This window comes from Aulonocara sp. 'chitande type north' Nkhata Bay, linkage group LG22 (assembly GCF_057382095.1).
Source record: "Aulonocara sp. 'chitande type north' Nkhata Bay isolate Kocher_YH1m ecotype deep benthic linkage group LG22, A_spYH_male_GT1.1, whole genome shotgun sequence".
NCBI lineage: Eukaryota > Metazoa > Chordata > Actinopteri > Cichliformes > Cichlidae > Aulonocara > Aulonocara sp. 'chitande type north' Nkhata Bay.
This window is the reverse complement of record NC_141364.1, coordinates 4,558,375-4,572,871: the sequence shown is the minus strand read 5'-3', so window position 1 is coordinate 4,572,871 and position 14,497 is coordinate 4,558,375. Positions and strand designations below refer to the sequence as shown.

The following is a 14,497-nucleotide window of genomic DNA, read 5'->3' as shown; positions in this document are numbered from 1 at the left end:
TTTGCTTCAGTTTAGTTAATTTTATATCTAAATGTTTACAAATTGCATTTAATTCCTGTTTGAATCATGACATTAAAATGGGAAACAGAGACATTGTCCTGGTAATTTGATGTTTTTGTGTTTCTTTTTAAATTCTTAAATGGTTTTGTCCTGCCTTACCTCTGAGCTACTTTACTCAAATACTCCTGTACAGAAACATGTTATTAATATATGTTGTTTAATCCTGTCATGTCTGGCAGTTTATGCAATTTGAATTATGATCTGAATGCACTGTGGTGCCAAAAACACGTTGCAAGATCAGCTCTATAAGTTCTCTATGGTTCCTCTTGTTTCCTCTGCCTGTTGTCGTGTTGTCCAACAATGTGTCACCAACTGCTGCACCTGTAAGAAAAAACAAAGGGAACAAAAACATACAGCACCTGGAACACAAAGATATGAAAATGCACAGATACATAAATTAACAATCTTTTTGTGGTGTGTGTCATTGTCACAAAAGGTAGACAATAATGAGGGCAGGGAGGTGCAATAATGCCCTCCTGGGTGTCAGAGGCAGACAGCGATAGATCCAGGAGATCCAGGAGATCCAGGAGGCCACAGCAGGAGAAGGAGGAAGGCCCCAGATGGGGCACCCAGAGGGTGAGAGTCTCAGAGAACCAGAGGCAACAGGCATCAGTCAGATGTCCTAGCACGAGCCGAGAACAGTGCCCAAGGACCACCTGGCACGACTTTGAAAAGTGGAATGAGAGGCAGAGTCTTCAGCTCAGAGAAGATCAGCTTCCAAGTTGAAGTCATGAATCACAATCACACACAAATCTGTGTTTATTGATACCAAATACAGTTACAATGCATTCATTGTATACTCTGATTACATTGTATAAAGAGTGAAATGCATGTTTATTACTGCTTCTATTAATAGTGTTGTTATGAGTGGTTATGATGCTGTTTAAGGTAAATCTGGAGGAAATCCATCACTCTCTGCAGCAGTCAGTTCAGCTCTTATTCAGTCTGAGGTAAAATAATATTAAAATGTGTAAACACATCTGTGCTGAGATAACTCTGAACTCTAAACTTATTTGTTCTCTATCATGTAGGAACGTCTGTGAGCAGTAATGTGGTTTTTCTGTAGCTCCTTATTTATTCATGTTGCTTTAAAATTTAAGACTTAAGATTCAAACTAAAAAAATCATTTCACTTTGATAAGGACAAATCATGCTGAAGAACTGAACATAATTTATTGGAGCACAGAGTTTGACAAAAAATAAAGATTTCAAAGTTATGCTCTGATAAAGCAATTAACAAAGTGGAGTCTAAGCAATGATGGGAAAGAGGAAACGAATGCTGGATTCAAAAGTTTACTATTTAAATTTCTACAGCAGCTAATTAATAAATACTTAATTTATCTACTGATGTTTTCTGTGTGTTCAAAGTATTTGGTGGTCTTTTAATTTACAGCAATACACTCAATGTTAATGCTGTGTGTGTGTGTGTGTGTGTGTGTGTGTGTGTGTGTGTGTGTGTGTGTGTGTGTGTGTGTGTGTGTGTGTGTGTGTGTGTCCTCAGTGAACTGTATCAGTCTCTGCAGTATCTTCCAGCTGCAGCAGTCACTTCAGTTTCTGTTCAGTCTGACTGAGGGAGGTTTTTGTACGACTGTTTTTCACTGTGTGAACACACGCTGACTGTTAGGATAGTGATAACTCTGACAGTAATAAACTGCTGCATCTTCAGCCTGGACTCCACTGATGATCAGAGTGAAGTCAGAGTTTGATCCACTGCCTGTAAAACGAACTGGAATCCCTGATTCTCGAGTGCTAGCACGATAAATGAGCAGTTTAGGAACTCCTCCATCTTTCTGTTGGTACCAGGCTAAATAGTGGTTGTTGCCAGAAACATAAACATTCTGACTGGTCCTACACTTGATGTTCGCAGTTCCTCCCACAGCAGAGCTCACTGCTCCAGGCTGAGTCACTGTGATCTGTCCTCTGGACTCTGAGGACACAGAGACAAAAACATAAAGCAGCTTCATGGTTTTGTGGGCTTCATTTCAGAGGGACAGATGTTGATAGAGGAGAGGAGTTTGATTCTCTGGACTTTACCTGTGAAGCAGCAGCAGAGGAGAGTCCAGATGAGGACGCAGATCAAAGTCATGTTTTTGATGAGGAGGATTTCTGTGGCTTCTGTTGTGATGAAGGACAGCTGTCAGTCATCCAGTGTTCAACTCTCAGGACTATAAACTCTCCCAGAGCACTGGAGCATGGTGCTGCTGATGCAAAGTGCCTCTCTATGGAAATCATCTGACTGACTGATACAGAAACGTGTATCAATCTGATGATGCTGTTTACTAAAGAGAGAATTTTTCACTTGATCTTTGGCATGTGACTTACACAAGCCATTCATAATCCATCAGGCTGTTCTGTTTCCAGGACAGATTTTCCTGAACCACTTATTCTGTTACAGTTCGTCTAAATGAAGTATGAATGGTGTCTTCTTGGATTAAAATGTCTGAGGGATCACTGAATACTCTAATGAGAATGGAAATGTCATGAATCGTATGCTGTGTACTCCAAGGATACCAGACAGTTCAAACCATGTTTGATGACAGGGAGATGTTAGATAGATGTGTTAGAGCTTTGTGTCACCACCATTATTATGGCATACGGGGAAATCTTTTACAAGAATGGTCTTCTTCTCTTCAGCAGTGTTCAAATAATTGGAGAATCAGTAACAAGGAGCAGTGAAGCTGTTATGTTCAGTGGTGGCTCACAACCACAATCAAACATTTTATTTTGATTTTTCCTTTTTTGGCTCCTTTGTTGGGACTTATCTTATTTTGTCACTGCAGAATAATGAACTTCGGATTCTTTGAAAATGGTCTTATAACCATTCCCAGGTTGATGGGCAGCAACAGATGCTTCTATAAAATTATTATTATTATTATAATTTCACTGTCCTGTCCGGCACTGTTGCAATCAGAATTATGGTCTGAAGGAAAAAGAAAGATGCTGAAGATTTATTTTCCCGCGTGGATCATTACGGCTTTGCCAAACTGGCCCACTTGATTGAATTTTATTATTTATTTCTTTATTTTTTTACCTTTAAGTTATTACAATCAAAACAGACGGGACCAGGGGATAGGAAGGGAAAGAAAAACAAACGACAAGTTGGGGAAGAAGCTAACACAAAAAAGAAAAACAGAGAGAAAGACACTAAATCAGCTGCTGGGAAAAAAGAAGAAAACAAGCAAAAAGAGAACAACAACCAAGATAAGCACAAGTTACAGTAAATAATAAATACTGAATGTTACTGAGCAGCACACAAGACCGATAATGCACAACATGCTTAGAGGCAGCAGCTAAGATAGTGTGTGTCTGTGAGTACCTGTGTGTGAGCCTCTGTTCGGTGGTGTCGAGCCAAACGGACTTTAACGTGTGTTTGAACGAGCTGACGGTTCACTCGTTAAGCTGAAAGAAAGATGCTTTAATCACAGCAGTCACACATGTGTCCACTGCACCATCTGGAACTCTTCTTGTTTAGCACTCGTAATAACACAAACACTAAATCCTCCTGTTTGTAGCAGTGTGTACACCTGAGACTGTCACCTGTCTGTCTGTCCTGCACTCTCTCTCTGTTTCTTTCTCTCTGATTGTGGAATAAAAGTATGAACATGTGTTTATAAGTTACACTTGTGTTTGAATCCTGCAGCTTATCACACGTTTGATTTCCATGTGTGACGACTGCAAGTGTCCAGAGTGAGGACAGACTGAGGGACCCACTGCTGCACATCATCTGTGAGGCTTTGCAGCCCTGATGATCCACCAGGACAAACTCAGCAGTGTGTGAGGAAGAGGAGGAGGAAGAGCCAGCAGCAGCTGACAGATGGAGAGAATAGACAGACTGTTCCCTGTTTGTGAAGGACTGCTAGGAAAGTTTAACATAACTGTCTGTCCTGAATCAGTCTTATTAGGTAATGTTCAAATAATGTGATCATCCCAGTGTTTCCAGTGTGGGAGAAAGTACTCAGGGCCTTCAAGTTACACACTATGAAAGGCAGCAACAAGTTTAATGTTCAGAAACCTAAAGTCTGTATCAGCAGCAGAATGGAGCTAAAATAAATGTTGGTTTCAGTTCTATGAAGCTTTGAGTATTTTGGATCAGTAGCTGCTGTGTTTGTTGCATCATATTGCTGTAATTGTTTATATGCTTTATATATTCTGAGCTAAGTTGATCTATAGTGTTACATCATATTCTATAAGGATGTTATGTGTTTGTAGACTTTCTGCCCAGTTTGACCCATTTAGCAGACGTCAGCCTGTTTAAGGCTCTGATATCTATTCTGTGTGACTTACAGCAGTTATGACATGGTCTGATTTTCTCACCCAATAAAGGAATATTTCATATATCAGTCTACTCTTCATTCTATCAGACACAGTTATCACAGCTCGTACATTTTCTTTTTACACATGTATGTAAGCATTGAGCCAAATGTAATAATGCCAACATATTAAACGAACAATATTTGTCTCTTATATATAATACATCTGTATATACACTGTCACAGATACTTGTCTTTGAGTGAAGATTTAAGGTGATAGAAAATATAAATAGCTGCAACTTCAATCTTTGACACAGAGTTCAAGCTCACTGCTGTAATATATATATATATATATATATATATATATATATATATATATATATATATATATATATATATCATAATAATCTGACAATACTATAATATTGGCCATATTATATTTACATTACCACAGTGAGATGATTTTAGTCTCATGAACAACATGAGCTAATTGTAATTTACTAGCTAATCTTAAATGACTGCTCAGCACAGAAATGAAGCCCAACAATCATGTTTACAGTCCTGTGGTCTCAGCCTCAGATACTCAACTAATCAAAGTGATGTCATGACAAAAATGAATGACCAACAAAACATTTTTTTCTCCTTCATTTCTGTCAAACAAAGCTGTATGAAACATTTCTCATGGATAGTATCATGGTTGCTAGGCAACCTGAACAGCGCGACGAAGGATAGACCGTCCCATTTCACAAGCCTCTCACTTCCGCACTTCTCGTACTTATAGTACGCACCGTACGTAGTACGTGAACTGCGCGTACTCCGAAGCGTGCGGTCACTGGATTGGGACACAGCCCGAGGAGGTATAAAACTAAGCACACTGACCAAGGGAAACACAGGACCTTTACATAATAAAACAGGAAACATAGACAAGACAATACCAGTTTAGCAGACTTGGCACACATGATAAACTAGACAAGAACCCAAACACAGAAACCAAGAAGACAATGATAAATAATGGCTAACTTTAACCTCAACTAAAAGTTAAATAGGAATAACACATGAACTATAATCACAAATCTAACATAAGAAATACAAAATACACTCAGAGCGCTGGGTCAGAAAACCAGCCAGTGACAGTGACTAACATGTTTTGAGCAGACAGACCAGCAAAGAAGAGATGCTGATGCTGGTCTTAAACACTGCCGCTTGTCCTGGATCACAATCAGGTGAGCATGGCAGGTGTGCTGACGAGGGCTCCGCCCAGAGGTGGAAGCACAGAGACATCATGGAAAAACACAGCCAGCTCCCCCTGACCATGACACTTTTAATGTCCATTTATAGAAAGTCATTTCTTGAACTGCTGGTTCAGTGTTTTATTTATAAATACCTGCTCCAAAACCACGGAGGTCAGGCAGAGAGACACTCTGAAAATGAAGGACAAAAACATTATTATCCATCCTGAACTTGTTTTGTCATCTGAGTTCAGGAAGTTGTTCTCAGGTCACCGTTACCTTGAACCTCAGTGTAGAACAAACAGAAACTTCAAATCCTTCATTCCCTCAGCTGTTAGATTCCTGAACGCTGACAGGAGTCGTTTAGATGAATGTTTCTGTGATTGTTCATTTTCAGACATTTACCCTTCATATTCTGTTTATTTATTTCGAAAATTTTTGTTCATTTTGATGTATTTATTTACTTTTTCCTTGACCTCATTGCTTGTTTATCTCTGCCTTGACGTGCAACAGTGCTCGTGATTATTGTTTAAAGACTGTAGGGTGTGTGAGTTTGACCGTGTGAGCAGGTAGTGTGGGAAAGCTGCAAACAAACTTTGGAATTAATAAAATTATCTGAACTGTGAATCTAATTTTAAAAATGCAATTTATAAAAGCATGTTGCACTGTTTCTTTTTTATTTTTATAACATTATGCAAACAGTGAATGATTTTGTTGAGTTTGTTTGTCTCAGAGTCAGAGAGCCGTGTCTCTCTACAGTCAGAGGTTTTTGTACAGCGCCTCAATGAGTTTGTATCACTGTGGTACACGTTCGGTGGAGGAACCAGACTGGATGTTAACTGTAAGTACATTTCACTCATTTATGAAGCTCAAACTTGTATCATTAAGGTTCATTTCATTTCCTTCTACATAAATACTTCATGTTTCTCATAAATATAAAATCTAATATCAGTGTAAATTTTGAATTCAGACTAAAATCGTCTTGTGCATTTATTTTTACTGGAAATTAAACTTTCAAAAGTTTTTTTTTTTCTTGAAGAAAAGTAGAAAACGTTTATATATTTTACATTCTCATAAAAGTTTTGTCTTCAACCTTTTGCTGCAAACTAAAATTAATAGTTCTTAAAGATTTAACATTATTAACGACACATTAACAGTTTGCTGTCTGAGGGTTGCTGATTTTATGGATTTTAATGTGTGAGTAAGTACAGTTATCTTTATTGTTCCCTAATAGACCAAAAAAAGGTCTATGCTTTTTTCTTTTTTACATACAATTGTTTATGACAAGTTTATGAGAAAAATCTGACATGTTAATTTCTGTTTGTTTTCTAATTATAAAACTAATAAATAATACAAACATAACGCACATGAGTACATCAGAAGTGAAAGAAACGCTTTAATATTTTTATCTTTGGTACTGAAACTCGTCTGTTGCCATGGTTCAGCAGTGAAGCCTGTCTGTTACCATGGTTACCAATCTCAGATAGAGAAGTGAAACAGCTGAAGAGCAGTTTCAACTCCCAGTTTCTCTAACATCTCTCTCTCTCTCTCTGCAGTGGGCCGAGTCCCCCCCTCCCTGACCGTGCTGGCGCCCTCTAGTGAGGAGCTGCAGCAGGGGAAGGCTACAGTCATGTGTGTGGCCAACAAGGGCTTCCCCTCAGACTGGAGGCTGTCCTGGAAGGTGGATGGCAGTGGCAGCATCAGCTGGGAGGAGAGCAGGAGCCCCGGGGCGCTGCAGAATGACGGCCACTACAGCTGGAGCAGCACCCTGAGGCTCCCTGCAGACCAGTGGGAGAAGGTGGGCTCTGTGACCTGTGAGGCCACCCAGGGCTCCCACACTCCACTCTCAGAGACTCTGATGACAGACCAGTGTTCCCAGTCCTGAGCTGACTCACTGGGACTCTGATACTGGCTTTAGTCTGCAGCTTCTCTCAGTCTGCTCCCTCTGTGTCTGTATTGCTTTGATAGTTTTCATGTTTTCATGCTTGTGGCACTGTTGATGGTTTTAATACTTCAAATAAAAACTGAGGTCTTCAAATAGTGGTTTTCATGTGTTTCCATTCAGCTGCTCTTCTGTCTGATAATCATCCTTCAGGTTCAGCAGTGATGCGTCCATACACTGAAAATCTCTGCTTCAGTAACTTTGACTGAGAGAATCACATGTGCTGTATCACATCAGAGTGTAAATGTAAAAAAATGAAAACAACTAAAAAAAAGAAAACAAAAGCTATAAGTAAAATAGAATCACAGCCAACAGCTGCTCCCTGTTATAAATAGTTTTAAGGTCTTTTGCAGCTGCATTATTTTCCATCATGTGGGATTTTGTGATGATCTTTGCTGTTGGGTGTAGAAGAAGTAGAAAACATGGTGACAGATTATTGTAACCTGCATGTGACCCGTGATGAGACCCGTCCTGGTTTTCTTCAAAGTCAGAATTGATAAAATAACCCAAAGAAAATCTAAACTTTCTTTATCGACATAGGAGACACTAAAAATGTCTCTTTCAGAACATCAGTGCAGGTTAAAAAGTGTAAATGTCAGAATAATTTATGTCACAAAGATGAAGTTAAAGACTTGATGAACTAAACTTTAAATCTTCAGATCAAATCATGTGAAATATTTCTGTGACCAAGAATGTAGCTGAGCAATCTACATACATACATATATCAGTACTGCAGTTTACTAAAATATTCTCATTTAATAACTACTTCCCAGTTTGAATATTTACAGGAGAGTTTCTTCATCACAGATCTGACTCACAGTATCAACTGTTTTGTGTTTCACATGTTCTTCTGTGCGAGCTCGTCAGGATGGACACAAGTCTGATGTTTTGAGTCAAACCCACATAAACATTACTGTGTGTGTGTGTGTGTGTGTGTGTGTGTGTGTGTGTGTGTGTGTGTGTGTCCTCAGTGAACTGTATCAGTCTCTGCAGTATCTTCCAGCTGCAGCAGTCACTTCAGTTTCTGTTCAGTCTGACTGAGGGAGGTTTTTGTACGACTGTTTTTCACTGTGTGAACACATTCTGACTGTTCAGCCAGTGATAACTCTGACAGTAATAAACTGCTGCATCTTCAGCCTGGACTCCACTGATGGTCAGAGTGAAGTCAGAGTTTGATCCACTGCCTGTAAAACGAGCTGGAATCCCTGATTCTCGAGTGCTAGCATAGTAAATGAGCAGTTTAGGAACTCCTCCATCTTTCTGTTGGTACCAGTGTAAGTAGTTGTTGTTATAAACATTCTGACTGGTCGTACACTTGATGCTCACAGTTCCTCCCACAGCAGAGCTCACTGCTCCAGGCTGAGTCACTGTGATCTGTCCTCTGGACTCTGAGGACACAGAGACAAAAACATAAAGCAGCTTCATGGTTTTGTGGGCTTCATTTCAGAGGGACAGATGTTGATAGAGGAGAGGAGTTTGATTCTCTGGACTTTACCTGTGAAGCAGCAGCAGAGGAGAGTCCAGATGAGGACGCAGATCAAAGTCATGTTTTTGATGAGGAGGATTTCTGTGGCTTCTGTTGTGATGAAGGACAGCTGTCAGTCATCCAGTGTTCAACTCTCAGGACTATAAACTCTCCCAGAGCACTGGAGCATGGTGCTGCTGATGCAAAGTGCCTCTCTATGGAAATCATCTGACTGTCACAGAGAGACTTAGATCAATCAGCTCACATGTTATTGAACATAAGTATTTTAAAGAATGATTAGCGGTTCAACTTAACGAAGATAAAATGGAAGCTCTTGTCTGTTTCCAGGACAGATTTTTGCCGGTGAAATAAAAGGTCTTTGTGTCATTTAATCACATTTAAGTCGTGTGTACGGACTCTTGGGGTACCTCTCGACTCTGCATACATTTAGGATTTTCATGTCAAATCTTTGGTTCTCTCTTTTGTTATTCATTGTTATTCATTTAGTTCCCTGCGATAGACTGGCGACCTGTCCAGGGTGTACCCTGCCTCTCGCCCTTAGACATCTGCGATATGCTCCAGCGCTCCCCATGACCCTGAAAAAGACAAGCGGAAGTGAATGGATGGATGTTATTCATTTATTTCTTCATTGTGTTACGTTTCGGTGTTGTCAGTGTGTTGTTTTTGGCGTGACTGTTATGTGTTTCCTGTTTTACTTTGAAAGTCTGTGTTATCTTAGTCTTTTCAGCTTACGTTTCCCTGTCTCGTCAGTTCTGAGTTGCCCCAGCTGTGTTTCCCTCTTGTTGTCCATTTTCCTGATTGCTCCCTCTAGGTATTTAAACCCTGTGTTTCAGTGTGTCATGGTCGCGATCTCCCCCGTGTTGTAAATAGTTTGGTGTTTTGTTGTAAATAAATAGTTTGTTGTAAATACTTTCGTTTCGGGATTTTGGTGGTGAGCTTTAGTGGGGTTTTTGTGTGTGTTTTTTTTTTTTTTTCTTTATTTTTACTTTTTTCGTGTTGCACTCCGGTTGCCTAGGCCGGGGTGTAACAATTGTAATTCATTATTCACATCATGGGCTAACACCAGCTCATTGAACTTTTTCAGCCATACGTCCACAGCGGGTTAGGCCTGTGATCAGGGTCTGTTTACTCTACGTCATACGAGGCTGAAAACTAAAGGAGACAGAGCTTTTACCAGAGTGACCCCAGACTCTGGAACTCTCTCCCTCTGAGGCTGAGATCAGTGGACGCAGTGGTCTCTCTTAAGAAACAACCAAATGTCATGTTATTAGACTTGAATTTAGTAAACGCTTTTCTTCAATGCTCTGTTATTTACTTTTGTCTGAAGTTGAATGAGGGATTAGCCAGTTTGTCACAATATTGCAGGTGTCAATATTTTATATGGATAGAACTGAAATGAGTAAACAATATGGAAAAATAAAAATCGGGTGTTTTTTTTAAAGATTTTACTAAAGAATGCTTCATATCAGCTATCAGAATTACACAAGGAGTAAATCTACCGAAAAAAAAGGAAAGAGAAAAAAAGGGCGGGGATAGCTCAGTACGTAGTGTGCTTGGCCCATGATCGGAAGGTCAGGCGTTTAAATCCACCAAACAGCCACCTGAGGTACCCTCTACTAACTGCTCGCCAGGTGCTGGATTGGCGGCTTCCCACTGCTTCACTAATTTAATGGCTTGCAATGGTTCCGGGTCGCTGCTCATGTGGTCGACCGGCCAGTCAGCTGAGCAGTTTTGCATTCTTTTTCTAACTTGGATGCTCTTTTCGTTGTTGTTCTACTCGGTATATTTTTATTCTTTTCCTTCTTCCTTTTTCTCATTTTTGTGATTTTTGGACTTGTTTTCGACACTCGACATGACCCCAAGGCTCACCTACACCAGGGACTCCCTCATCCAGCTGCAGCTGCAGCCCGGCCTCCGGCTTTCCGCTCCGCTCCTACGGACTACTTTCCCGAGGAAATACTCCGTGGACACGGAAATCAAAAAACTCACAATAACAAGGTAACCAGGAGGAGATCAAAGAAGAGTGGGGTGAGAGCCAGAGTCAAGAGGGAGACACACAAACAACGAGCGCTCCCGTCCATTATCCTCGCTAATGTGCGGTCTGTCCGCTCCGCAAGCTGGACGAGCTGCAAGCTGGACGAGCTGCAAGCTGGACGAGCTGCAAGCCTGCGTCAACCACCTGCATGAGTACAGAACTGCCTCCATTCTGGCGTTCATAGAATCGTGGTTAAACAACAGCGACGACAACAGCACGCTTCACATTGATGGCTTTTCACCACCCCTTCATCTGGACAGAGACCGCGAACGCATCGGGAAGCAACATGGCGGCGGCGTGTGTTTGTATGTAAACAACAGCTGGTGCTCTACAGTCACTGTGAGGGAGAAGCTGTGCACTACAGACATCGAGCTTCTGGCTGTTTCCCTGTACTCCTACTACCTCCCCACAGGATTCCCACAGGTTTCCATCAACCTGGTTTAGATCCACCCCAGAGCTGATGCAGCTAAAACCACAAAGTACTTCATCAACACTCTGTACAAACTAGAGTAATTAACTCCGGACTCTCCCAAGTTCATCCTGGGTGATTTCAGTCACTGTTCCCCTGACAATTCGCTTAAAGGATACCAAAGGTATGTCAGGGGAAGACTCTGGATAAATGCTATGGCTCTGTACCAGATGCACTTAAAGCCCTCCCCCTCCCCCTTCTCGGCTCAGCAGACCACCACACCATCCTGCTGGCCCCTCAAGAGGATTAAAAAGGTCACCAAAAACATCAAGCAGTGGGCAGCAGAAAGTATCCTCACCCTACAAGGATGTTTCGAAGCCACTGACTGGGACAGCATTCTTTCTCCCTCAACAGGGAGGTGAAGAGGGCCATAAAAACTGCTAAACTGCAGTATAAAAACACTGTTGAAGAAAAAATTCACCACAGGGGATCTCCGCTCAGTCTGGCAGGGCCTCAAAACCATGGCCTCTGTAAATACTGTGGTCACCACCCCCAGAACCATCCAGGTGGAGGGCAGCAACCCCTCCTCCCTACCTGATGACCTTAACACTTTCTACAGCAGATTTGAGATGGACCCAGCTTGAGGAGTCCAGATCCTCACTCACACCTGGCAGCTCTGCACTCACCTTCAGGACTGAGGACGTGGTGAGAGCCCTCAGGAGGACCAGGGAGAGGAACTCACCCGGCCCTGACAACATCAGCAGTTCTGAGGCACTGTGCAGGGCAACTAGGAAGCGTGTTCCAGACTCTATTTCAACACTCAATTGGCAGTCAAACCGTCCCCCAGCTGTGGAAACACTCCACAGTCATCCCCATCTTCAAAAGAAACAACCCAAAGTCTCTGAATGATCTTCGTCCTGTGGCCCTCACCTCCCTTGTGATGAAGGCCATGGAGAAGATCATAAAACAGCACATCGTAAGAGCAACTGACCCCCTGATGGACCCACTCCAGTTTGCTCACCATGCACGCAGAGGTGTCGATGATGCAACAATCTTCATCTTGGACTCCATCCACAAACATCTGGAGCTCCCTGACTCCTCCGTCAGACTTCTGTTTGCTGATTTCTCACCACCGTTCACCACTCTGCAGCCTCATATCCTGGCCACTAAACTTTCCTCCCGATTTCACCTGGATGATCAGCTGATCCTGTGGATATTGGACCGTTTGACCAACAGGACTCAGAAAGTTCAGGTCAAGAAGTCTCTTTCCGGTTTCTGTTCCACCTGCACTGCATCCCCCCAGGGCTGTGTGCTCTCCCCCCTGCTCTTCATCCTCTACACTGATGACTGCAGATCCACACAGCCCAACTGTCACCTGGTTAAATATGCTGACGACAGTTCTCCTGTCACTGCTGTCAGGCCCTCTCAACACCACGGGCCCGCTCTGCAGGAGTTTGTAGAGTGGTGTGACAGCTCCAAACTTGAATTGAACGTGAGCAAAACCAAAGAGATGGTGGTGACCTTCTCCAGTAGGCAGAGGGATCTGGCTGCTTCAGTCACCACCACCATCCACGGGAAGTCAGTGGAGGTAGTTGAGGAGCACAATTACCTGGGAACCATCTTTGACAACTTCCTGAAATTCTCTGCCAACACAGAGGAGATTCTCAGGTGGTGCCACCAACAGCTATACCTTCTTAGGAAACTCAACTCCTTTGGAGTCAGCACAGCCATCATGATGACTTTTTACGATGCCTTCCTGGAAAGCATCACGACCTTCTCCTTCACCTGCTGGTTCCACTCCCTCAGCCTTCAGAACAGGAACAGACTGCAGCACACGGCATCAGTGTGCTCTAAAATCATTGGCCTGCCTGTCAGAACTCTGGCACAAGTTTTAAGCCAACAGGTCCTTAGACAGGCAGCCAAAATCATCAACAACCCCTCTCACATTCTTCACCCCGGAATTCAATGGCTTCCCTCTGGGCGACGCCCCTGCTGCATTTCCTACAGGACTGAGAGGAGGAGGAGAGCCACCTTTGTCCCCAAAGCCACTCTGCTTTTTAACTCCAGCCAATAAGAACATTTCCCACACCCATAAACATAAACTACTCTACACTCTTTTTATACTGCCGACACTTTACTCACTTTTAGTCACTTACAGTTATATATTTACTTATTCAGTCACTTTAATTTAAAACTGTGTACATAATGTATATTCTGTGTATTTATTATCTCACTCTATTGCCTGTTTATGCCCTGTCCTTATCTTCAACGTCATGCTGCTCTGTTGTATCTTAATTGCCCCGAGATGATAAATAAAGTCTTTCTGCTTCTGATTCTGATTCTAAATGCAGAGGACTTATTCCCTACAGGATTAATAAAGTGTGCAAAAAAATTATTTGTTGAGTTTGTTTGTTTCAGAGTCAGAGAGCCGTGTCTCTCTACAGTCAGAGGTTTTTGTACGGCGGCTCAATGAGTTTGTATCACTGTGGTACACGTTCGGTGGAGGAACCAGACTGGAATTTGGAAGTAAGTCAAAAACAAAGTTACTTCTATGTCCTATTCTTTTTTTTTTTTTTAGAAAAAATATATATCTTGAGTAATGTCCAAGTTATGTTTAGCATTTTTATTTTTTGGGGGTTTGGTTTTGGTAGGCTGAGAAACAAACTGACTTTTAGAAAAGTAACCATAAAAAATTATTTAAATTTGGAAAACACAAGGTTATGCACTACAATTATTTGCTTTAACTGGTTGAGCCTGTAGGTTTAGTTCAGTCTGACAGTCAGAGAGCCGTGTCTCTCTACAGTCAGAGGTTTTTGTACGGCGACTCAATGAGTTTGTATCACTGTGGTGGACTTTTGGTGGAGGAACCAGACTGGAATTTGGAAGTAAGTTACTGTTGTAAAAATAAGATCTTTTATTTGCTTCAATTGTTGACTGTTGGCTGAGAGAAAAACATTTAAAAACTTTTTTCCCCTGATATATCAAGGAGGCTGACAGAAATTTATGTCTAAATTTGTGTTTGAAACGTTAACCTACTTGCTGTTGATAAAACTGTTCCTTCAGTGATTTTTCTGTATATGATCTTCA

The 14,497-nt window shown here is 41.7% G+C and overlaps 1 gene segment (V, D, J or C); it reads left to right on the top strand.

Annotated features, from left to right (window-relative positions):
- Positions 1-6,091: 6,091 nt before the first annotated feature.
- Positions 6,092-7,569, top strand: LOC147303268 (Ig kappa-b4 chain C region-like). The segment is given in 2 exon segments: positions 6,092-6,379; positions 7,095-7,569. Coding segments are annotated over 2 exon segments (465 nt in total).
- Positions 7,570-14,497: the final 6,928 nt, after the last annotated feature.